Here is a 25,992-nt window from a genome sequence, read left to right as displayed (position 1 = left end):
CACACACACACACACACACACACACACACACACACACACACACACCACATACATACATTAGGTCTTTTTATGCTTCTTTGTCCACTGTCTTTCATGTGTTTTTCTTACTTTTCAACTAAAGTTTCTCAGTTCAGCCATGTAGAGTTGCCCATAATATACAGAGAATGTGTATGATTTATATTCTATTTAAAATGCATATTAAATTGAATAATGATGACTCTTACAATAACTTCAAAGCAGAACAATTTGTTTTCTGTAAAGACAAGTTTTTCCATATCTAAATCTAGCTCTCCAATGCTTTGCCAGGTTTCTCTGACAGTCTATGAGCAGACTAGGTTTAGTTATTGTTATCAATGCAATACATATTAGAGGCACAAATATCAATAAATAAGTTGTTCAAGATCATTAACATTATAATAACAGCAATATAGAATTACTTGGATAAGTCTATTCAGCTAATTAGACAGAGTTATTGGAGCATTAGTGTGTTTGGAGTTTAATGCTGTAAATCAGCAATTCAATCAACATATATCAAGCCCCAAAGAGAGAAACAATGTTGCCAATTATAGCTGAATAGAGAGAACACTGGACTGGGAATCCGAGACGTGACTTAGAATCAGACCCTTCTTTTCATTATCTGGAAGACCACTGACAAATAATCAAGTCTCTCCAATCCTCCGTTTTCACATCATCAAACTAGAGATAAAGTTACAGATTTTTTGAGGTTATTGGGAAGATTAAAGATGTAAACCATATAAAACCACTTAAATATTTTCATACAGGCTTTGCTTCTTTTTCATAATTAAAGAGAAATGATCCCTGTTTCCCGACAGAAATAGCTGCAAGGTTGGCTGAAAATGTAATCTTTGTTTTGTCAGGACATTGGCCCAGCAAATGTTCATGGATTTTCTTATTGAGGAAGAACTAGAGAATGGATGGAGAGAGAACATTGTTAATCAGGGATTAACAGATAAACAGAACTAATAGGAGATTTTACATATATAATAATTATATATAAATGTAAAATCATATATATAATGATTATATGCAATCAATATATACACACACACACAATCATTATATGTATATAATCATGTTATGTATATAAAATGCCTGAATCAAAAGCATTATATATACATGTGTGTGTGTGTGCATATATATATATATATATATATATGCAAGCTAGAGACCTGGGAAAGCCAGTGGTATAATATAATCCAAGTTCATAGGCCTAATAATCAGGGAGATGATGTTATAAATCCTAGTCCAAGGGCAGGAGAAGATGAGATGAAATGTCCCAGCTCATGCAATGAAGTGGGGGGAAAGGGGTGAATCCCTCTTTCCTCTACCTTTGGTTCTATTCAGGCCCTCAACGGATTGGATAGGGTAATCTGCTCCACCCAGCCCAACTATTCAAACGAATGTCATCCAGAAACACCCTCATAGACCTCCCAAAATTAATGTTTCATCCGGACACCCTGTGGCCAGTCAAGTTCACATGTAAAATTAACCATCACAAACACTAAGGGTTTCTCCTGCTATATATACCATATCACAAAATGCAAAGTGACTTGAAAAATTAAAAAATCCCAACTATTATAAAATATTTCCACATAAGTAAAACAAAACAAAAAAAAATAGATGTGGTGATTGGGGAGGGAAGTGTTTTTATGTTTGTTACAGTTGTTTTCTACCCCCTCTTTTTAATATATGTGTAAATAATGTCATAACATCTCAATTTTTCCACATTTAATATTCACCATCTTAATTTCCCACACACGTTATTTCATACACTTAACATTTTTAAATATTAGACATAGTCTTCAAACTCTTATACAGCTTCCCCCCCACACACACACACATGCAGACACACGCAGACACACGCAGACACCATGATGTTTCCTTCATTGGTAGAAATTTGTCCTGTGTTAAGCATTCAGCAAACTCTGTCTGAATTCTACCTTCAACGATAAAGAAAAAGCAGCAAACTTCATTTCCTGAGTGAGCATCAATACTCTACCCTATATGGGCACCCACTTAGTCCATTTCCAGATTTAATATTTTTTTAAGGGATCCGTCCTGAAATTATTACAGCTGACGGGTAAAGGATGAGACCAGGAATATGTGAGTGCTCTTGCATTGAGCATTTGTGAAAACATTCATTAATCAGGTGTTAACCTTTCTCTTTATAATCATAAGCAACAATGCAGCCCAGTGGAATGAGCCTTCTTGTTAGAATTATTCATTTGAGAATCAGTCAGCCACAGAGTTCTCTAATATCCAAAAGGCTGAGAGAACAGTGGGGATGGCTCAGGAAATGTATGAGACCAGCATGAGCGTCTTTCACATTCCACAAAAGAAATGCAACAAACCCTTTGCTGACAAAGCTGTCGTCATTACAGGTTTTATATTCCAGTTTACTGAAGACGAGCATCCCTCAAGCATGTGACTTGTTTTTATCACTGAAATTTTTTGCAGGAGAATCACTTAGGAGAAAAACCTCAAACTGATCTGGGTTGAATCCTGACCCTACCAGCTATAAGCTGTTTGATCTTGGCAAAGATATCTTAATCTTTTTGAATGTCAATTTTGTTTTTTTACCTTTAAATCCCTTCATTTAGTCATTTTTTTTCATTCAGCAAATTATTTTTAAGTTTTTGCTACATGCCAGAAATGATGGTAGGCACTGGGGGGGGTATAAAAAATAAAGAAAAACGGCACCTGCCTTTAGAGAATGAGGCTGCTCATGTCTATGGGTAGTGTGTGCATTAAAGGAGAGAGCATGTAAAAATAGTTATCACTGTTCTGAAACATCCTGATAATTATTCTCTCTTGGAAAGAACTTTCCATGGATTGTCTCTTCTGATTCCCTCCAAAGGCAGTGTCTTTAATAATAGATTTTAGCAAGATACACGAACACGCAACTAAATGCAAGTGTCATGCGTGGTCTTTACGGTTGTGGATTGCTGTGTGACTAAGTTCTGGCCAGTGCAGATAAGCAAATGTGACAATGCCATTCTGAGGCTTTGCCACTCCCAGAATTCATGAGCACACGTGAGCACTCAGGCCCGTCTTGCGAGCTGGAAGATGACATGGAATTAGACCCAGAGCTGGAAGTCACAGAAATTGACAAAACCAGATGGCCAACACTGAACTGGTCACTTTTAAACTATCAGTTTTACTTTATTTAAGCTGCTTCATTTTGATGTTTCTTTATTACAGCTGCTTGGTCTATATCCTAAATTAATACAATATATTTGTGATAAATACAGTTCATACCATATTTGTTGTCTCGAGCCCTGGAAAGGAAGGACTTGTTAACATTTATCACTGAAAAATATTTTTGACTCATCTTTGACACTACTACTGTATTATTTAAGTATCTCTCTAATTATACTTCCCTACTTTGTTATTTTTGCTCTGAGTCAAATTCTTATAATAATTACAGTGCAGGAAAAATTGCTTACCCTCACAAAGGAGAAAAAAAATTGTTGTCTTGGTTGATAGCCCGCCTACTTTAAGTAATTCCAATAAAACAAAATTCTTGAACAACAAAATAATTAGAGTGCTTTCTTTAGGATTTGAACTCTTTGTTATGCTTTTACAATGTTTTTAAAGTTCTTCAGTCTTAAGAGCTTTGATATTCGACAAAATCTAGAAATGGTATTTAGAAAAGTCCTATATATATTTCGGAGTTAATTTTCCAACTTGATTTTTGCCTCTCCTGGAACACATGAAGAGTTTGGAAATATAATGGATTGAAATAAACATCACATAAAACAAGAATATTCCTTTCAGTAGAATATTCTGGTAGGAGCATAGGTAGAGTGCTGTATGATGCTTGGCCAACAGAATAGAATTTATAGAAACAAGTGAATGCTGCCCCACCTGACTGTTTCTTTAAGATGTTAAACACATTCCAGTGGTCCTTTTGGAAATCTTTGTTAGGAAAGGCGTTTTTGGGGGGTTTTTTTGTTTACAAAGTACTGCATATATTTTTTATTTCCTTCATCGATAGAAATGCTTATTGATTTGATTTAATAAAACAACCAACAACGATTCAAGGCCAAATCTTGTAAATGGCATGAACAACAAATTATAAACCATTTCAGGTCAGGGGGGGAAAAAAAAGGTCTAAAAAATGGTGATTATCTTTCTACTTGCAGCTTGTTTAAAGTTTTGTTTCTCCCTTAAATGATATATTCAAAATAGCCACAAGCAAACACCAGAGACACCTCTTGCCTTATAAATTATTCCTGGGCTAGGCCATCTAGTCAGAAGTATGATTTCCGTCCCTCATGTCAAAGGGAGTGGGGCCAGTTAGTGTCAGGAGAGAGAGTGGCTTAGTTGTAAGAATGATTGTATTTCCTTTCATGATCCACAAAGAGTGAGATGAATGACCATTCTCCATGTAACTGCACAGGCACAGGAGTGGGGAAGTAAAAATGCTCTTGCTCACAGCTACAAAACACTAATGGTTCCTGCAGGCTTTTAAGAGACAGAATATGTATCAAAGAGAAAGTTAGTCTCTCCCCCCAAAACCAGTAAACAAAACTTTAATTAAACCTGTAAGGAATAGGTATAAGAAGTCAATATAGGACATAATAATAAATCAAATACCGTTTATTAAACGTCAACCCAGTATGTAATTATTTTAAAATATAACATCAGCAATACATGTATCTTAAATTAAGGTATCACAATTTACATTTACAGATTTTTTAAAAAGACAAAGATGGAGCTTAGAAAAGTGAAGAAAATTGCTCAAAAATAGATGTCTTTTAAGTAGGCAAATTGATTTCCGACTTAGGTGTGTCTAATCACAGTGCTGTGGCCTTTCCACTCTAAATTCTTATAGCATGTTTATCTCCTTGGAGTGAAATCTGGCCCGGAGGGAAGTACTCTATCCTTCTGAGGCTCGCCCCTAAATGCTCAGTGATTCTCCCAGAAAGTCAAGGCCCCCGTGAACTCAGTGAGGTCGCATCCCAGCAGTGTTTCAGGTTTGTAGCCCCTCTTGAGTGTGTACCTCTAAATGTTCTCCGCTGCCTACTTTGCCTCCTCCCAGCTCTCATTAAACAAAATGCTGAAGAAAGGCCAGCCTGACCCCATGTTGTCTCCCCACCACTGGATAAGCTGCTATTTACCATTTCCCTTTGCTTACATTTTTTCAGCAGAATCTTCCAAACATGCAGCTGCATTACAATCTGGATCAGTTTAAAGCAATCATGTACAAAGCCGTCCAATGAAATCCAAATGAATATGTACCAGTAATATTATAATTACATGTATCTCCTGGGACCAACAAGTCTATTTCAATTCTTATTTCACTGACTTCCTGATATTGACAGCATTTTTTTTTTCTTTTCCCATACATCCACTGACTGTAGTACTATTCATGTTGACATTTGGCTGATTCTTGGCTCAGCTCATTTTAAGTCCATTCGATTTTGTCTAATTTTTTCCTCTGCTTCTCTTCCCCACTCACCCCAAGACAACCTGAGTTGGTAACTAGGTTGTTACCAGTTGATTTTTCTTGAGAACCTAGGTCAGGAGCTGTATTTGTTTATGAGAAAATGGCCTACTGTGATATTCCTTGTGTCATTTATCATTGGTAGTTATTATTTTTACTAGATCTTTATTCTTACCTAATTATTCCGACTTCATTTCTTCATGTTTTATTAAAGAGTGAGGTTAAAAATGACTTCAATTTTGCAGCCACCTTAGAATTATCATTAATTTAATATCCCTTTCCTTTATTAACAAAGTTATTTTCCATCTAGACATGTTTTCTTCAGTTGAATACATATTCAAATGAGCAAGAAATCCAAATTTTAGAGCGCAAAGTTGAAAACCATGAGTACTCAAAGTCTTATCAGTTGAGGCAGTTTTATCACCATGAGGATAGAAATTAAGATGTGTATAGGAAATTGAATCAGATACAAGACAGGTGCTTTATTTTTACCTTCAAATGTGATGTATATATAGTCAACTTACTAAATTATATTTCAGCCCAGGCTATAAAATCATAGTATGTGTCGTAGTGAGTTATTTCACATTTGAAGAGAAAGATAGCAGCAGGAACCCTCACATTGAATCCATTCAATCTGCCCTTGGCATTGTCCATAAGACTTTAGTAACTATGGCAACACCATGAGAGAGGAAGATAAACAGCTTCTATATAGGTACGCTGTCCTACATGGAAGTCACTGTCCAAATATGGCTGTTTAAACTGAAATTAATTAAAGTTAAATAAAATGAAAAAATCAGTTCTTCAGTCATACTACTCACATTTTCAGTGCCTTGCTCAATACTGGATAGCATAAATGTAGAACATTTATATCATCCCACAGAGTGCCAGAGGAAAACACTGTTTTATAGTACTTAGTGGGTTACATTAAATGGGACTCAGTCTGAAGATAATGAAGAACAGAAGCAAGAGTACATAGAGAAATGATAAGTAGGATTATAAGTAAATAAACACATATGTGCGTGCAGGCTGCATGTCACTAGAGTGTTTGAGAATCATCTATTTGGCATATTGGGTAATGAAAGGTGAACACTCAGACAATAAAAAACATTGCACAGATGAAGCAGGAACCTGAGTGAATATAGAAGCTCACAGGCTGGGCCGGCTACTTGATACGCACACATCTCAGACACTTGTTGAGTAAAAAAAAAAACAAAATCAAAGTATAAAATAATAGTCCCCATGACATATACTAATATACCCTGATGTTAGGAGAAAATGCAATGGCATTTACATGGTTTCAGTATACATTACTAAAAAGTGAAAAATTCAGTTTCGGCTCTGCTTAAAGTGAGTCGTGGTGGAAAACCAGAATTGTTTCTGTCTTGTGTCTTTGTTTCTACTTGGACACTTCCGAGCGAGTGTAAACCATCTGGAGCCTCTTGCCCAGGCTGTCTTTACTCTTCACTGACCCATCGGCGGACTCCCAAGTAGGACAGACCTGGCTTTGAATTTGTGCACGGCCACTTGATAAGCTCTGTGGCCATCACTAAGCCTGCATGTTCTCACCCCTGAAGTGGGGACAATCACTGTACCCACTTCTTAGGGTTCCTGCGATGATAAGCGTGATAAAGATGGCAGCGTTGGTATCCGGTACAGCGAGTGGCCTTAAGCAAGGATCCAAGTCATCCTGCTGACGTCTGCTGTCTTTCCTCAGCGCCTCTGTACTCTTATGCTTCTCATTTTTTCTCTTCATTTCTTCTGTTTTCCATTCTCTTCTGCTTTCTTGTTCCTTTCCCCTGTCCCCGAAACCCAAAGATATGAACAGAGAGCAAGGAAGGGGGTGAGCCCAGGAAGTAAAGAAAAAAGGAAAAAGGAAGAAGGATGCGGGGAAGGGGGGATGGCATTTATAAAAGGGAAAGATGCCGTTCCTCTTTTAGTTCGTAACCGAAGCATTTTATTATATTCGTTTTTTTTTCTTTCCTTTTTTCTTTTTTATTTATTTATTTTTTTATCTCTATGCTTGGGAGTCAGTCTGGCTGGCTTTTTAAACCAAATTAATAACTTGTTTGCTTGGATTAACTAAGGGAACGGTATTTGTGTTTCATGTTAATTGAATTCTCAGGTGGTCATACAATATTTCCACCTTTTTTTTTTTATTTAATCCAATTCTTTTTTCTTTGAGAAATGTGAACAAGAAGAGAAAAACCTGTATGTTTGGTTATATTGTCTCTGGTAATTTCCTGATGTAAAGCTTTGCTGAGAAATCATTTCTTTAAGTGCTGCATTTGTAAGCTGCTTGCCGTGCTCCATAGCCAAAGCGTTTACTCAGTCATTTTTCTGATGCTGAGGGCTCTCTGCCAAAGCCCACCTCACCGCCTGAAGCAGGTGAGGCGTGTTTCTTCTGCTCTAAGGGGTGACCAAAGGCCGCTCTATAGAATGTTCCAGAGAAAACCCCAATCTTCTAGTCCTGGCACCATGGAGGAGCAAACCTGAGCTCACAGAGGACACCCAGCTCTGCCTGTGTCTTCTCTGGCAGAGAAAATTATGCCTGGACCTCAGTGCCTCCACTTCTAAAATGCGCATGGTCAAACCCGCCCCATTTATTGGGTTGTCGGAAAAGTCATGACATATTTTTTCTATGTTTTTTATTGCAAAAATGCATCATGACTTTTCCGACAACCCAATACTTTGTAATACCATTGAAGGAAGTGATGAAGAATCTCATGATCGCACTCAAAATCTAGGAGTCATTCTTGATTTTTTTCCTCTCCTCATTGTCTCTCCAAATAGATCTACAAATTATGTTACTCACCCATCCTTGGCTCCTTGTTTGTACTATGCCACCTCAGGCCAGGCCCTCGTGATCTGTGCCTGGTCAATTGCAATAGCTTCTGTCGTATACCCACGTTCAACATCTTTCCCATCTTTCCTGGACTACATAGTTCTGAGGAATTAATTTCCCTAAAGGCACAATTCGAAACTTGTCCAAAATGTCCTTCAACTCACCATCTCTTATTCTATAAAAGGCAAATGGTACAGAGGGTAACAGGCTGAACTTTGGAATTCAAGTTCTTCCACTTACCTATAAGAGGGAATTGATTGTTCATCCTTTCAACAAATATGTCTTGAGTACTTACTGTCTGCCAGACACTGGATTAAGGTAAAGATTAAATAAGGGATCTGAGGTTATTAACCAAGGGCCTAATTAGACACCCAACAAATGTTAACACTAGGAGGAGAAGGAGAAAAGGGAGTTGTCATTGCCTTCGAGCTCTGACCCCTAGCATGCATGAATCTCCCGCCATTTTGAGCTGTTCATTTGCATTTGCTTATTCCAGTCTTTCTCTTCAACCTTTCTTCATCCAAAGATTCAGCAAAACCACCATCTTCTCCACAAGGCCTCTCTGATTCCAGAACACTTTGCTCTGATTTTTTTTTTAATTCCAACACAGCTTCTTCATTAATAGAGTCATCAAGGCAAATAAGACTTCTTTGAAAAATCCTCACATACCCTAGAAAACGTATATCCATGTGTTATATACAGAAGATGCTCAGTGATAATTGACGAGTAAATAAACAAATGAACAAATGAAGAATAATTAAATCTGACTATACAAGTGAGAGGGGGAAATGTGGCACAATCTCTTTGGATTCATTTTTCATGAACTTATATGCATCACTATAGGCAATTTGGGGTCAAGAAATCTGAGTTCTATGTTCAAATTGATTAGGGGCTTGCTATTTGACCATTACTAAGTAATTTAGCTTTTCTGGTCTCATACATTCATTAAGCAAGCCAGTATTTGTTAAGCATCTGAAACATTCCTTATATAGTTTATTTTTACCTGGTTTACCTCTTGGTGATAGATCTTGGTAGATTAAAGAAAATTTACCTTAGTTCTCCTTTTTTGGACTCAAAAACCTCCTCACACAAACTAGCTGAGTATGATACCTCTAGACTGGTTAATGAGCAAGTCGTTATAATCTGACCATTCTTTGGACAGTGTTTCTAGAAAAGAAAAAGAAAAAAGAACAATCATAAAGGCGCTAGTTAGATTAACTATTAATTACATTTGCAAAGGAGTACATGCAATAAGGTCAAATCGAATATTGACTATATTGCATAAATCACACCTTTCTCAACTATGAATTAATTACTCATCCTTTTTAGAGATCAATGCAAGCAACTGTGTTTGCTATCTTCCCATTACACCTAATTAAATGGTTTAGGTCCAGTGGGTCAAAGGTATGCCATCTGACAGTGTGTGCCATCCAACATGTGCCATCTGACAGCGATCCAGTGGCCTGTACTCTGGGCATGTGGTAGCCTTGGTTCACTGCAATGAGCAGGCGTCTGCGTTAGGGAAACAGCCACCGCTCTAATTTTCTCTAATTGACTCACTGGCAGTGCTAACAGAGAGGGCAAAGATTCAGGGACATGGAGACCAGGCCCTGACAAGCACTTGGCATAGACGGGGCCACTGAGTGAATAAAGGACTATGGGCTGTCAATCTGACACACGCCAGTGGAATTTAATTCACACAAAATATTAATTAAAAATAATGATTTTTTTTCTCACTGGCTTGTATTACCCAGTACAGCATCTTGGCCTATCCCCCAAAGAGCTATCTGCCAGGTCTCTTGATTCAGTCCGTCTGCCCCGAGAGCCACATTCATCTCACTACCTTCAGCCTCAACAAAAGCTCTTAGAATAATGGGTCTCTCACCTACCAAGTCTCTGGGGAAGGAGAACACAAAATTCTCCCTGTTACTCATCCCTTGTGTTTATAGCCCATATAATCAATAAATGTACATTCCCTTTTTTCCTAACCACGAAGAAGATACTGGCTACGAACTATCTATTTTCGATGCTCCAAGAATTATTATTTCTTTAGCCTCCTTTGTCCCCATCCAATGTATTATATAAGAAAGGTTAACCAAACAATGATGAAAATCTGATCAATAATTTGAAATCTGTGGAATCACTCAGACTATCCATAATTAAAAACAATTCCCATGGACATCCACCAAAACAAAGTTATTTCAATATGATTCATCCATAGTGAATTCAAATGAGAAAATACTGCTGTACTTTATTTTTCAGAGGCAATTGGTATTTTCAAGCCTAAATATCTGCAACATTTCAGCAAATCCAAAAAGTAAATTTACTGTCATAATTGTCACTAAGCGTATTCCTGAACAATGGGGTCTGACCATAATTAATGATTAATTCATTTGGAATTCATTATGCTAATATTAAATGTGTTTAACTCATTTGATGCTTCCATAGAGGGAGCAATTCTAGGCAATTCTTTTGTGATTTACTGGTTTTAAAGTTTAAGAGCGCTGAGCATGTGCGGGAAAATAGCTCCACATTGCCCTCTAGTGGTGAGCTAGTAAGTGGCACTCTTCTTTTGTATGGGTTGAAAACTCTTTCTCCTTTGCTCCCCATTCGTTCTCACAGGATCTTTTCCCCTCAATACACACCCAAAGAGACGCCTCATTCGCGATGTAAAAGGGGATCACAGCAGTATAGTCCACTGCCCACTATTAACCAATAACTGACTAATATTTTTATGGCTGTTGTTCAAGCTGATGCATTATTGAATCAAGCTTCATTGGGTCATGAAAAGATCCTATTGCTTTCTCAGATACAGTTTGACAAAAGCATTCTGCTGAAGTGAGAGAGCCTCAAATATGTTAATAAGTAGGTACAGTCTGAAGAGCAGAAAGAAAAGCTCTTTGGAAAAACTACACAAAAGGGGTTATGGAGCTGTCCCCAGTCTTTTTTCCCCCCCTAGGTAGCTTTTTGTTACTTTAGAAAAAGGGAACTCACCTGAACCTCAAATTGCTAACTGACAAACTGGATTAAAAGACCCCCAAGACCCCTAGCTCTATGAGATATTCTTATACCAGTTACAACTCTGTTGTAAACCTGGTTACCTTTCCTAAGGCTACACCATTACCCCTTTGTATTTAAATTTAAGGTTGGTCTTTCCTAAGGCGTCCACAGCATAGTTGGGACTTGTGGAATTTAGGGATTACTGTAAATCATTTACCCAACAGCTATTGATAAAACTCCAGAGTCTTTGCTTAGCGTACCAACAAAGCTGCCATTACTCAGATAACTAGAGACTTGATGCGTCTCAACATTAGCAAGAGTCAGTGTTGAAATGATGATTACCACACATTCACTGTGGGGGAAAGACTCAGAAACGATCTGTATTGCTCAGCAGCCAGATAGCAGATAGACGAGGGGCACGTGTTGTTCTAATTCCAGGTGAGACCAAAAATGAGAATAAATGAGTCAAGGTACTGGTTTTTCTTTTAAATGAGAAATAATATGCACTACAAAAGACTGAAAGCCAGTAGTGCAAAAATGCTGGAGGCTTGTACACAGTTTATTGTCAGGAAGGATAAACTGGGCAGCTGGGTGGTGCGGACAGAGGAGAAGGCAGGAATTGAGTGTCTCAGGGGCCATGCTGCCCACCTGTAACCTTCAGCAGGTAACTCTGAGATGGTTCTGTTCTTTAGATGAATTACTGTCTAGCAAGCTCTCTGCCCTATTGTCTCAGACACTGTGGCCAACTATCAATATCTGTCTCTCTCTCTTCCTCTCTCCCTCTCTGACTCTTAGATTTAAAAACAAAAAAACAAAGCAAAACAAAAAATTTAAAACCCTAACTCCTAAGGATGTGAGTTTGGAAATCCTGATATATCTCTCACTCCCCTGATAAACAAACTTATAGATAAATGCATAGATGTAGCATATGTATATTAGATGAAACCAAGTGTATTTGACCCACAAAAAGAGAATTTTATGTGGTTTGAACCTAATGTAAATGTTTTACACTGTAGTTACATAGATAAAGCACATGCCTTAAATCTACTTCAATAACCCATAAAAGATATTTTTCCTAGTAGAAAAGTGTTTTGCTGACCTCCCTAACTGTATTTTCAACATTTCCCATCTTTATTCCTGAGATGTTTTCTACCTCCTATCATTCTTCTACCTTTAAATCCTGCTTGGAATCCTCTAGGCCTGGTTCCAAGTCCATATCTGCCAAGAAGTTTTTGATGACCCAATCCCACATTAATTTTTTCAGGCCTTTCAACTCATATAGTATTTATAAGCCGTATCACACACTTTGCTCCTTAATTCTATATAGGCTTTGATTGTTTTCTCTGTCCAGAATTATGATTGTAACCTGACAACAGAGGCCCACTTTTTGCAAATATTCTTGGCTCTCCAAAACCATATGTTATTGACTGATTACTTTGTTATTAATTAATCAGGTTGACAACAAAAATTAATAAGTAAGTATTTTCTCTTACAGGGGAAGCAGTTCACTGAATAGAAATCTTTGACTACATTAATGCAACTTTATTCTTCTTGCTATATTCTTGTGGTATTGTGTGTCATTGTGGTTTGAAATATCAATATCTTTAACCCTAATATTTAGGTCACATAAAAATTTCACGAAGAAAAATTCATCTAATCAATTTTCAAAGAACACTGTCAGAGATAAATTCACTCATTTTAAAAGCTTTATTTTGAGATAAATAAAACTCAGGTACAGAAAACCACATGCTCAAAATGTATAGCTAAATGAATTATTATAAGTTTGAGTTGTACTTTTTTTTCCTCTATTTCTTGCAAACTGGTATTTGGATCGAGAGGCTTGATTAGAATTAGTAGGTTTGATCTTTTTGGCAAGACTCTAGAGCAGCAGTTCTCTACCTGTGGGTCGCAACCCCTTTCAGGGTCGAACGACCCTTTCACAGGGGTCGCCGGGTACTCGTATGTGGGCGTATCTGCATGTGGGCCTGGAGAGCGGTGTCTCGGTTCCTAAGACCATCAGAAAATATGTGTTTTCCTATGGTCTTAGGCGACCCCTGTGAAAGGTTGAGAACCGCTGCTAGAGGATAGTGTGTTTTTTGACTAGGACGTACTTAATATCTATATGTCTCTATTTTATCTTAGCAACCATGAATGCTTAATATCTAGATCCATTTGTTCATTGGGGCTGTAAAACAGAATTATTTGAATTCTACCATTGTTTTTTATTTGTCAGTTGGAATAATATTATAAGGAGATACTTCCCCCTCTTATGTGGTTGGTTACACAGTGGTAGAGTTTATTTAAGAAAGACATAAATATTGGATTCTTTACCCAGTTTTCAAGATAATAATTTGGTTCTCTGTCAACCTCAGAAGTGACCAACTCTTATTATTCTTTGAAATATTATTATGAATTCATGCATTCATATATATTTGTTAGCTTTCAACTTATTGAAACTTTTATCTTCATTGAAGCACAGATTGTACTCATCATCCTTGGTCGTTGTGAGCCCTCTTTGATTTGATTCCTGAATCCGTTTGAGATGACCCTTTTGGTCTTTGGTTGTTTCCTTTTTATCTAGTATGTCAAGATGTTTCAGGCTTAATTGGTACGAGCTTGAATCATCTCAGACCAGAGTCAACCTGTTCTCCAACAAGCCCTCATTTCTTGCACTGCAACATACTTTTTCAAATCACAGTCTGGGTGCTAGGGATGCTGTTGTTATTGAGTCAATGTTTCTAGACTTTTCCAGTGGATGAAACTAGAACAGAGATAAAAATACCTTTTAAGTTTAAACTGGTTTTTCTAATTAAATTTTAGGAACACAGTACGTAATTAACCTCATCTGTTTTTAAATCTGTATGTTCTTTTGTCCACACCAAGAACCTGGTTGTCAAAGATACATGGAATGATAGAATTAGAATTTCTAATGATTACTCGCTTGTTTTATCCCATATTACATTAGTCTCAGAATAACACTAGTAGTAGTATCACCATCAATAATAATTATCGAAACATGTTTGCTTATACTATACCTGTTTTCTCTTAATTTTGTCTTATGATTGTAATATACCTACAATATCAGAATATGTAGCCTTACAGAATAAAATATCTCTCAGTCCTCACTTAAACTTACTTTATTCAAAATAGCAGTTAGTTCAGTGTCTCCCCTGGTCATTTGGGATGTCTAAAGCTAATTTTTCTAGTAGTTCTCAGGATCAGGGGAACAATAACCCTGATTACTTGTATGTTGGTAACAGTTTATATTTCCCCTTTATATTTAAAGTTAATTTTAATTGACTATAGAATCCTTAAATCACATTTTTCTACTCTGCATATCTCAAATAAGTTACTTCAATTTCTCCTGGCATAAAATGTTGCTGTCAAAAAGTTTGATAATTATATAATGTCCCCCCTTATAAGTCATGTATTGCTTCTGACCTGATGCCTATAAGACTTTTTTTAAGTAAGCAAAAATTTCTTGAATTACATTTTTTAGTATTTGTTTTGTTCCCTTTCTTTGGTTTTCTTCCTCCAAGACAACTATTACTTGTATGTTAGATCTTCTCTAATATTTGTCACTTTCTCCCGAATTCTTTTCTATTCCTTCTTAATTTCTGTTTTTTTTCTTTGTTCTGCTTATTTGCTCATCTAGATACCCTTTATTTCTAAAATTATTCTTACACTTACATATAATTCTTTCTTGAGTTATGCCACTTCATTTCTGAGTTGTATCTAATTCTGGTTTATGTTACTCTTGCATTCCTGGCATTTTATATTCTTAATGTTGGTTAGCTCATTTTGAAATAGTAAATTGCAGGTTTGATCTATTTTTCTTGTGTATTTTTGATCATGTGTGTGTTTGTGTGTGTGTGTGTGTGTGTGTGTGTGTGTGTCTGAGTGATTTTCTCATTTTATTTTGTAAGGAATTAAACCTCAACAGACTTTCGTTGCCCTCTTTCATGTGATTTGTTTTTCTGCATTCCCAGAAGCTCAAATTACTTTTCTAAATGCACAGAACTCCATCTCCTGTGTTTTACATTAGATCAGGGCTCATGTCTTAGCAAACTATATAAACCTGTGGTCAAATCTGGCCCAGGCCTTGTTTTATTTGGACCCCATTGAACTAAGAATGTTATTTTTTATATATTTTTAAAGTATTATAAACAAACAAAACAAACACAAACAAAAACTCACATATGGGATAGAGGCAAAGTGGTCTACAAAGCATTTACCGTCCGGGTCATTTACAGAAAAGTTGGTTAACTCCAATATCCACTAAAAGCTAAGGCAGCTTGCTTTCTAAGTTCCTGTGGCTATTCCTCTCTCCTACGTTTATCTAGACTTTTCGTTTCCTTCATTTCTGTTGTTCTTGTTCTGCTCAAATTTTAAATTTATTCCCAGTAGTTTGTCCCCAGTGTGAGCCCTGGCCTGGAAAAGAGACTTTGCAGGTTAATTTTGAATATTATATTTACAGTTCTCAAACTAGTCTGCTGCCGTTTGTAGCATTACTTGATCATTCCTTTAGAATGATCATATGCTCATGTTTGATGCCTCCTTGTGATTTTTGTCACACATGCTGATGACATGCACGCCCTAAGGTTGTTGGTGGTGTTTCGGCATCCACAGCATTTCAGGGTTTGAGGGTACACCTCAGTCCCCGGTTTTGTTCCAAAAGATCAAAGGCTTTTATCTAATCATTTTTCGGTCCAGTCACTCGGTCTCTTTTACGTGCAGATTCTGGAAGCTCAGAAAAGCATGTCGCCACCACTGCCACCTTCTTCCCAGAGTCAAACTCCCTTGTTTTGAAACCACAGTTTACTTAACAGATTGTATTAAATATGATTTCAGGAAAATGTTTACCCTGAGTATTTCAGTACACTAAATAAATCAACATGTCTGTATTCTTCTGTTTTTTTTCTCTCCAGAGTCAAGTTCCCATTATGTAATCTCCCTAAAAGCTTTCAATAACGCGGGAGAAGGAGTCCCTCTTTATGAAAGTGCCACCACCAGATCTATAACAGGTAAGCTAAAATGGTTAAGCCTGTGTGACAGGTAGTCAGTGTTGGAGTTTTAGTGGGGAAAAGAAAAACAAAAAAACAGCCAAAGCAAAAAAGAAAGAAAAAATACAAGTTAAAAATGCATGTAGTCATGTTCTGAGCCTTTTATGTGTGTATGCACACACAAAGATTATTTTTTTGGTTTCCAAATGAAGTGAGAGAAATTCTGACAGTAGCTTAATACATGAACTTAGAGAAAGAGAACTCTCATTCTCCCTCTTCTCCAGGTAACTTCATATTTCAGTGACCTAATACCACGATTCATTCCCCTGAGCAGCTTGTCTCAAATCAGTTAATTTTGGCAGGAAAGTCTCTGTACAAAGGGACACTTGCTTCTCTGTAGAGGTTCCTTCTAGGTAATATGATGAGAATGAGCTGCCCTCCTGGGGCGGCTTGGCCTGGGCCAAGCAAGTTACACAGGTGACTTCTTCCTGACCTGGAACTACATACAGGTCACCTCAACAGTGCCCAGGCCTCCGGACATAAAAGGGATTGGTTGCTTCAAGGGATTATTACCTCTAGGAATTCTTATGTGAGTTGGATTGGAAAGGCAGCCTGCAAGAACAAATAGGCTCAAGGAACTGAGAATGGGATGGGTAAGAAAGGGAGTTCCAAGCCATTTAGGGAGACTATTTGTGAGCAAGGCTGGGCTCACTCAAATACAGAATGAATAACACTTCTGCGGGTCTGTCTGTCCAGAGTTCCTGGAAAGTCACGTGATCACCCTCTTATGTCTGAAATCTCAAAGTAAAAGCCAAGATTTCCTTCTCTTTAACTAATCCTTTGATTCTAATAGCTTTCAAACCCCACAACCCTCAGACCTCAGATAACTTATCAACTATTTTTACCTTCATGAGAATAAAGGCTCTAAGAGCAGGCTTTGATAGTAAGCCGCAGAGAGCATGGAGACTTACAGAGTGCCTAAGTATGAAGTCCTGAAAAGGAAGTGGGAATAAATAAACATAAAATAAATAGTGGAACCCTGTGACTTTTGCTACCACCTAAAGTTATATGAACTTGGTGCAGTTTGTTTTCCAAACCCACAACTTATATTCATAGACTATTTTGAGAACATACAGTTGTTACGCGATTGTTTTGAGAGCATAACATCACTTTATTGATTCCAGATTTCTTGTAAGACAAAGTTGTTATTTCAGAATCTCCTTGACTCTTTGGCCATTGGTCTCAAAGTCTATGATCTGCCTACAGTGGTATGCAAATTTGGGGTGTATATCAACATATATTCATTTATCTGTGGAGATGGTATATATCTTTCATTGTGTTTACAAAGAGGCTCATGACTCCCCCAAAAGGGTAAATAAGAAGTATTTTTGAATTATATAAGTTCATAGATAAATGCCAACAAACAGCATTACTTGAAATTTGAGGGATGCATTCTGAAACTGAGTCTCCAAACAACTCAACCAGCCATGAAAAATGTACTATGCTAAAATCCAGAAATAGTAGGATTGAGTATTACCATTGTTTGAACCAGAATTACTATTTCTCAAAGCATTACTATTAGACGTATTATCTCTAAATATGGAGAGATGAGGCAAATAGCGGCCCAGAGCAGAAAATACAAGATGCCCTGATGGGTGGGTGTCTGGGATTTTCACTTCTCCCTTTTCTCTTGTCCTGCCAGCAGCATGGTTCTTGGAGAGATAGCGGGCCCCTTTGCTGTATCCAGGCATGCCATTATTTCTTCCCTGCCTGTGGGAAAAGATGATGCTGATGGCTGCTCATTCATGAAGTGACTTTGAGCTTGTGATCAGGCCACACAAAATATACTATGGCCAGTCTTTCAAAGCTCTTATTTTCTTACCAAAGCTAAGCCCCATAAAGAAGGGCCAATTAGTTAAAAACAAAAACAAAAACAAAAACAAAAAACACAAAAAACAAAAACAAAAAAACTGACTTTTGAGCAGTGAGTAATAGTGGCAGAGGTAGTAGAGTTTTGATAAACTGAAAAAAAGTTGCCGTTTGAGGCGTTATTAAGTCCTTTTCCCTTAGCATGTGTTGTCATTCTTTCGTTCTCAGCATATGGCATTCCCAGAGTGGTTTCTAAAACACCAGTGATCCATAAGACAATTTTTATTTTTTCTGATGTGGCTCTAATCCTAATGGATCTGAGGAATGAAATGGTACCAAAAGTTGGAAATGATGGGAGGAATTTTCTTCTTGAAGGAAAGTCAGTCAGGGTTTGAAGGGGAAGGAATAAAACCAACCGTTTCCAAAAGAAAAGACTATACTTTTCCTGGATGTGGAAGACACATTTTATTGTGTTTCCACACGTCCTGGAGAATAAAGGACAAGTAAATGGAGTGAAAGGTTAAGGTTCTGGGAGAAACTCTATCAGTACATGTGTCAGAGCGCCACACCGAAGGCACGCTGTGACTCTGTGCTTCTGCAAACTATTCCCATGAGTAGTCTTGGAAGAGGCCAGTACAAAGTCAACACAAAATCAGAGACAATAAGTGCATCAGGCTAGAGCAAGTGCCGGGCTCTGCTCTTTCCCACACGTATGTGCTCGCGTGTCTTACACTTTGGAGCCCCATCTCGTCCTGAATATTATCAGGTATTAGAGCTGAGGAAAGTTTTACCAGGTCAGAAGGGCGGGTAGAGTTTCATTTTAGCTGTAAAGCCTTTTATTTCTTATTGTTGAAAGAACAAGACATTTTGAGCCTGGAAAAGGGAAGAGAGCAGGGGAATAATGAGGTGTGTTGTTTGAATTTGTTTATTCTCAACTGTTCTATCGATGTCTACATGAAGTACAATTGAGATGTAAAATTGTGTTATTTTTTTAAAAGCTCTTTTTGAACATAAATATATTGACTGAAAATTCATGGGCTCTTACCAAAACATCTATTAGGAATTGAATAGGCTTTTTAGCAAAAGGCTTGAGGGTATACTTTGCCTTTTTTTCTTTCATGTTATTTTTTTATTCTTTTGAATATAACTACTAAAAATCAATGGCATATAAGGGACCTAGGAGTATGCAAAAAATAAAACTGAAAATAAGTTGTTTAACAACAAAAGAATGTTTTTAATTAAATCACTCAAACAGATTTTGTCCTGAGAGAGATAATTAGCAATATATGTAGCATATATATATTTTTTAAATAGTGCTTGCTATCCACTAGAATATTCTACTTTTTTGGAAATTCTCTATTCTGTACTATCCAATATGATAGGCGCTAAGCTTGTATGGCTATTAAGCATTTGAAACTGACTACTGCAACACAAGAAGTGAATTTTAAATTTTATTGAATTTGAATTAATTTAAATTTGTTTGTTTGTATAATTAGTGGCTATTGTATTAGACATTTCGGCTCTAAAGGAGATGGAAAGTAAAATAATAAGCCAGGCCTGAAAAAGAAATTTCCTAAGATAGTCAAGAAAAATTCCACCAAGGGTAGACATTTTTGAGTAGTCTAGGCCTGTAGATAAGTGTCAACAAACAGCATTCCTTGAAATTTGAGGGATGCATTCTGGAACTGGGGCTCCAAGAAACTTAACAACAAATCGTGAAACTGTGCTATTCTGTAATCCAGAAATAGCAGGATTGAGTGCTACCATTTCTTAAAGTAGAATCCCTACTTTTCAAAACCTTCTGTATAGTACTTGTGAAAGGCGACAGAATTAATACAGGTTTACCAACAAAACTAGATGAAACAAAGAAACAACATACACGGTGACTCATTGATATAGATTGGTCAAAAACGGAGTTTGTAATTTAGTGGAGGCCTCCCTGTGTATAACATTCTTCTTGGAAAGTCAGCTAAGCATAGAAACAAGCAAAGTGAGGCAGCGCCCACTGTAGTTTGGCCAAAGCACTTTCCACGGATGTACCAACCCGATGACTGACAGGGATTCTCCCAGAGGCTGCAGCGTCCTCAGCGCCCCCTTCATCATTTCATAAATCCATTTGGCTTGAAAGGAGCCCTTAATAAAAAGACACATCAAAGGAAATATGGAAAGCCTGGGCCCTGTCATTAAATTTTAAACACATTTTTCTTTCTCTCTTTCTCTCTCTCTCCCTTTTGTTTCTTTCCTTTTGTTGTTTTGTTTTCGGGTTTTATATTTTGCTCTGAAGACCACAGCCTAGTAAACGACTAAATAATTCATTGGAAAACAGCGATGAGTGGGGGATAGGCATTTGAAATGCGGTGGACAAAGCGAAGTAATCATCAAAACCAGCCAGCCGCTGATCCTCTTGAAACTAGACTTTAAAAATATAAATTCTGCACGTACACAGCTTCAGAGTGTCTAGATTGTGGTAGGTCTGGTCTCCCCAAGGGGCACCACAGGTCCAGCCGGAGAGCTCATCTTGCTCCTTGTTGGTGAAATACACATTACATGATTTCAAGATCAAATATTAAAAATTTAAATGTCTTAGGTATAAAATAAAAGCCTCAAAATTGGACTCTGTGACCACAATATAACCTCCTCTGATTCCGATGTCCCCAGCATAAAAACAAGTACAGGATTTTTCTAGAGAATTTTTATAAAACCACAAACATCATTATGCAGATTCTTATTACGTTATGGACCAAAGCACCCATGTACCTCAGCGCAGAGCTCATCAGTCTTGTGGGTAGTTCATTCTGTCTCCCCACCCAGTAAGATAAAGTTTTTCCATGGAAATTGGAGTTTGAGAACAAGGAATGTAGCACACAAAAATGCCTGAAAAGACTAAAAACTGTGTTGACTCCGTGAGAATGTGGGTAAAATGGACACATCTAGATTTTCTCTAAGGGTTTCAATCCAAGGAAACTTGCTACACCAAGTGCTACCTAAAACCTAGTTATCAGATGTATCAGTCAACCATGAGGACCCTGGACGTGGTCAATCTGGCTTTGTACAATCACAGCAATAGACACATTATTGCAAACCTCAGGGTCCTTTTGTCTTATTTTTTATTTGCTTCTTACTTCACCAGTATTTATGCAGATAGGAGCTAAGCAATAATGAAAGCATTAGAGGAGAAAAACAAACAAACCCAAAACAGGTATTAGATAGGCATTTATTTCTACTGCAGGAGGAAATAAACCAGACACTCCTTTTTATCTTGTTATTTCAAGTTATCTGTATAGTCACAAATTCGATACTGTCTCTACTAGAGCTTTTAAGAAGCAATGTGCAACATCCTTAGAAGAAATGGACTTTTTTGAAATATAAACCAAAGCGACAACCAAATTGATAAAAACACTCCCAGGAAATGAGGAAATTACAGAAAATAGCCAGTTATGTTTTGTAATATAGCAATACGGTTTCTAATGAGTTTTCCGATTGAATTAATTGTATTTTTTTCTGTTCTTCTCATGTTCCCTTTCATCATTATTGCCATGCATTTAACTCATTGTGATGTGTTACCACTGATATTTATTTTTTAACTCTTTTATTTATGTATTTATTTGTTTGTTTCATTTGGTGGGTTTTTCAACCCAGATCCCACTGACCCAGTTGATTATTATCCTTTGCTTGATGATTTCCCCACCTCGGTCCCAGATGTCTCCACCCCCATGCTCCCACCAGTAGGTGTACAGGCTGTGGCTCTTACCCACGATGCCGTGAGGGTCAGCTGGGCAGACAACTCTGTCCCCAAGAACCAAAAAACGGCTGAAGTGCGACTTTACACTGTCCGGTGGAGGACCAGCTTTTCCGCGAATGCAAAATACAAGGTGAAGTTCTCATGGATAGTATGAAATTTTAAATGAATGATCATTTGTTTAATACTTTGTATTAAATGGTTCCTGGACTGTCATGAGTCATTTTGCTGCAGTGACACTAAATGGAAAAACAAAGCATTTTAAGAACTCAGGATGTAAAATTAGCACAGGAATAATTGTGTCTTAGGAAACAATTCTAAGGCAGGGGAGAAAAACATCAAGAGCTGTCAAGAGCTGCAAAATAATATTTGAATTCCACCAGATGCTGGATTTGTAGAAATTAATTGATAAATAAGTAATTCTATACAAAAGAAGGCCATTTTCCTTTGAAAACAGCAGGGGTCCGTGCTAATTTTCTGGCTAGATTTTGGTGTCTTTCTTTTCATTTGGAATCCAGATTGACACCAAAGACAGCCCTATTAATGTTACAGAGGTCCCATCTTAGAGTGACTATAACTGGGAATACACATCTTGAAGACTTTTATAGCATCCCTAAAAAGCACTCTAAACCACCAATACCTATTTCCTTCCTTTTGCCTTCGAAAACCCTCATGCGATACAGAAAACTCACAAACACACTCTTTTAACTAACATGAATTAGACAAGCCCACTTATTCTTGTCCTATCACTCAGTCATCTCACAACCCCCTGAGAGCTCCTTAGAGACACATATTTGAGGCATTGTCCTTACTACTTTCAAATCTCTATCTCAGCTCGCCACAGCAACTGCAACAAATAGTGATACACTGGGATGATTTTGTTACTCCCTAAGTCTGCCACAGTGTTAGTATATATAAACAATACACAAATGTAGGCAAAAATTAGAAGATCAACAAGTGATTATCAAGCACCTACTGTGTACCCAGAACTACGCTAGATCATAGAGGCAGGTAAACATGGTTTAGTTGTTACTTAACATGTTGCTTATCATTTTGAAATGAATAATACACTGAACTCCATAGATCTAGCTCAACAAATTCCTAAGTTATTCAAGTACAATAATATACCATGTTTCCCCAAAAATCAGACCGGGTCTTATATTAAATTTTGCTCCAACTATCTACATTTATTCATTTATTCATGTACAAAAATCTGCACTTATTTCAACAGTCATGTCTGGCTGACGCTCTTAACTGGGGCTTATGTTTGGGGTAGGGTTTCTATTACAAGCACCCTGAAAAATCATGCTAGGGTTTATTTTCCAGTTAGGTCTTGTTTTCAGGGAAACTTAGTAGGGGAACACATTGAAAATATAAAGCTCACAAGATGATGATATGGGAAGAGAGCTTGGCAAACAAGAGAATAAGTGTCACCCAACACCCATGTCAACAGTAGTTGAACTCCGGCACGTCAGCCTCTTCGGACTCCCCTTACCGCCCTTCTCTTCACCATTTGACTAAGGCAGCTCTCAGGGGGAATTTGGATCATCTCAAACTTTGTCCAGTGGTCTTCCTATTAAACCATCCTGTTGCTTCATCTGGCGTCAAGTCAGTGGTGATTAGGGGAAGGAAAATAGCCGTTGGGAATTTCTGACTATAAGGACCCTGGAGATAAAGCAAAGTCCCACCAATAGTATTTTAAGTCAGCGTCTTTCTTCGTGTAGCCATGCTCTGGATCTTCTAGCCTCTTTTCACTTTTAAGTGGCATAACATTCACATTCCATCATAAATCCGTTTTTAGTTAAAATCATTTAAAAAACAGTTTTCTTTGGTACTGCCGCCCTGCTCGGTCAGATATTTGGGAAAGCTCTCCAGGCAAGTCCAAATAGTATCATTGATATAAGATACTGTTATAAGTACCCTATCCATCTCCTTATAGTATTAGATTTAAGGCTCAGCAGAGCTATAAATAAAGATAACATTATCAGATAAGACAACCAATGAAACATATGAGAGCACTAAAAAATACCTCTCTTTATATATAGATTGCCCAATTCTAAATTTACTTTAAAAAGACTACTTTAAAAATTTTTATGCTCATAATTGCTGTGCTTTGTAGATACATTCATTTCACAGAAAGGCCTTGGGTACTTTGCCAAGATGTGAAATGTTCTGAAGGACAATGGTAGTTCTCTGCAGAATAGTTTGAGTTCCAAAATGTCTTGAGGCACACTATTTCCGTTGAATGTTTAATTCAGCAGACACGGAATTACTGAGCCTGACAAAGAATGCCAGTAAAGTGATACCCAACCCCAAAACTATCCTCTGTAAAGGCAGGCTGACTTCTTTCGTGGATTGGAGTTTGGGAATAGAAAACAATATATTTTAACCGTTTCTCTCCCCATCATCTTCCTGGACCTAATGCTTTCAATTACTAACACTTCTCACACTTGCACGTTTGACATTTACACCCTGAGAAAGACACCGTTTAGAGGAAAGAGGTGAGTAAATTGGATAGCAAGGATAAATGCAGAACATATCCAATCCACTAGAAAGACATACAACAAATGTGAATTTTACAGATAATGGTAATAGAATGCTTTGGCTTTGCATTTTGAACTTTTCAAACGACTGTCATATCTGTTATTTCACCTCATTCCCCGCTATAGCTTTATGACGTAGACAAGGCATACACACGATAGAGGGGGAAAAACACAAACATGTGCTCAAATGACGTGGGCTCAAGAGTTGACTTCACAGGGTCCTGTCATGTCACTTAACTTGCTCAATCTCAGTTTTCTTGTCTATCTGATTGGACTATTCATACCTGCTATAAAAAAATAAGGAACATTCTTAATAGATAAGTATGTTTAGATATGTTTTTGAAGACATAGGTAGGTTGTATAGCTTGACAAAAATTCCCCCATTAAACTAGAGCTGGGACTCAGATGACCTGATGGCATTATCCAGGGTTCTACTCACAGAAGTACTTTTCTACTTCATTTATTCTCAAATCAAGCCATAATCCAGACATTCATATTTCCATTGTCTAAAACCCTGTATTGATTTTCCTTATCAAATGGAAAAATATTCTATAATTTATTTTCTACTAAAAATGATGAATCACGTGTTGTTTTATATGACTTTCCATTCAACACACTCCATTCATTGATTATTGACTAGTGCTTACCAGGTGCAGCATGGGCCTAACAGAACACAAAAAAGTGTGCAAGACTCAGTCTCTGCCCTCAAGATGCTGACAACTCAATACAGAATATAACACTTGCTGGAAATTGTATATCACATTAAACAAGCATGAAATGTTGTAACTAACATTTATTTAATACATACTCTGGGCCAGATACTATGTTTTACTTATTTCACCTTTTAAATAATGCTGTGGTTATCTCTATTTTATAGATGAGGAAACTGAGGCTCAGAGAGGTAGTGCCCTGGGAGTTCTATGCTCACAAATATAACTGGCCATGATTTTCCAAAGTACTTCTAGGCTAATGATTTGTGATGAGCAGTAACTTTCCATGGGGTTCCTGAGGATACTCAATGAATTCATTGAAGGTATTTATATAAGGCAAGTGTGTCATTTTAGAACACAAACAGAGACAATATTGCTTAGTGGCTTCACAAATGCCAGTGCTGTCTATGCTCAAAGACACTAGTTTTATCAAAGTGTTATCCTTCCCTCCTAGCTGAAACATTTCTCATGGTCCCATCTCTCCCCTTATTTCCATCTCTAAGACTTAGAGGTGTTCATGATGATAGTGAAGGAAGGCAAGTTATATAAGGCGGTTATCTATATCAGCATGTCAGATAGAAGCTGCCCATTTTGTGTTTTATTTGATGGGATTCCATCTTGAGTCTACAAAGTATATTTACATGTATTTAGGTCACACATTTTTACAGCTATTTTTACGAAGAGCTTCTGATAGATATTTATAAGGTCATCATTTTAATAAGATAGATGGTCCCACCATTGAAATGCTATGAGTACAGTTAAATATTTATTTAGTTTTGTAATGAGATATAGGATTTTCATGGCTATAACCTAAGA

At 37.3% G+C, this 25,992-nt stretch overlaps 1 protein-coding gene across 1 annotated transcript in view; it reads left to right on the top strand.

Annotated features, from left to right (window-relative positions):
* DCC (DCC netrin 1 receptor) overlaps window positions 1-25,992 on the top strand; it is a gene marked incomplete at its 5' end in the record, with an annotated part of 282,466 nt that overhangs the window by 139,132 nt on the left and 117,342 nt on the right. Inside the window, 2 exons of the mRNA XM_019631644.1 lie at window positions 16,241-16,336; window positions 21,824-22,056. Coding sequence (XP_019487189.1) covers window positions 16,241-16,336; window positions 21,824-22,056 — 329 coding nt within the window. The remainder of the gene's footprint in view (window positions 1-16,240; window positions 16,337-21,823; window positions 22,057-25,992) is intronic.

Source organism: Hipposideros armiger, unplaced genomic scaffold (genome assembly GCF_001890085.2).
Source record: "Hipposideros armiger isolate ML-2016 unplaced genomic scaffold, ASM189008v1 scaffold_1027, whole genome shotgun sequence".
NCBI lineage: Eukaryota > Metazoa > Chordata > Mammalia > Chiroptera > Hipposideridae > Hipposideros > Hipposideros armiger.
This window is presented reverse-complemented; position numbering and strand designations above follow the sequence as displayed.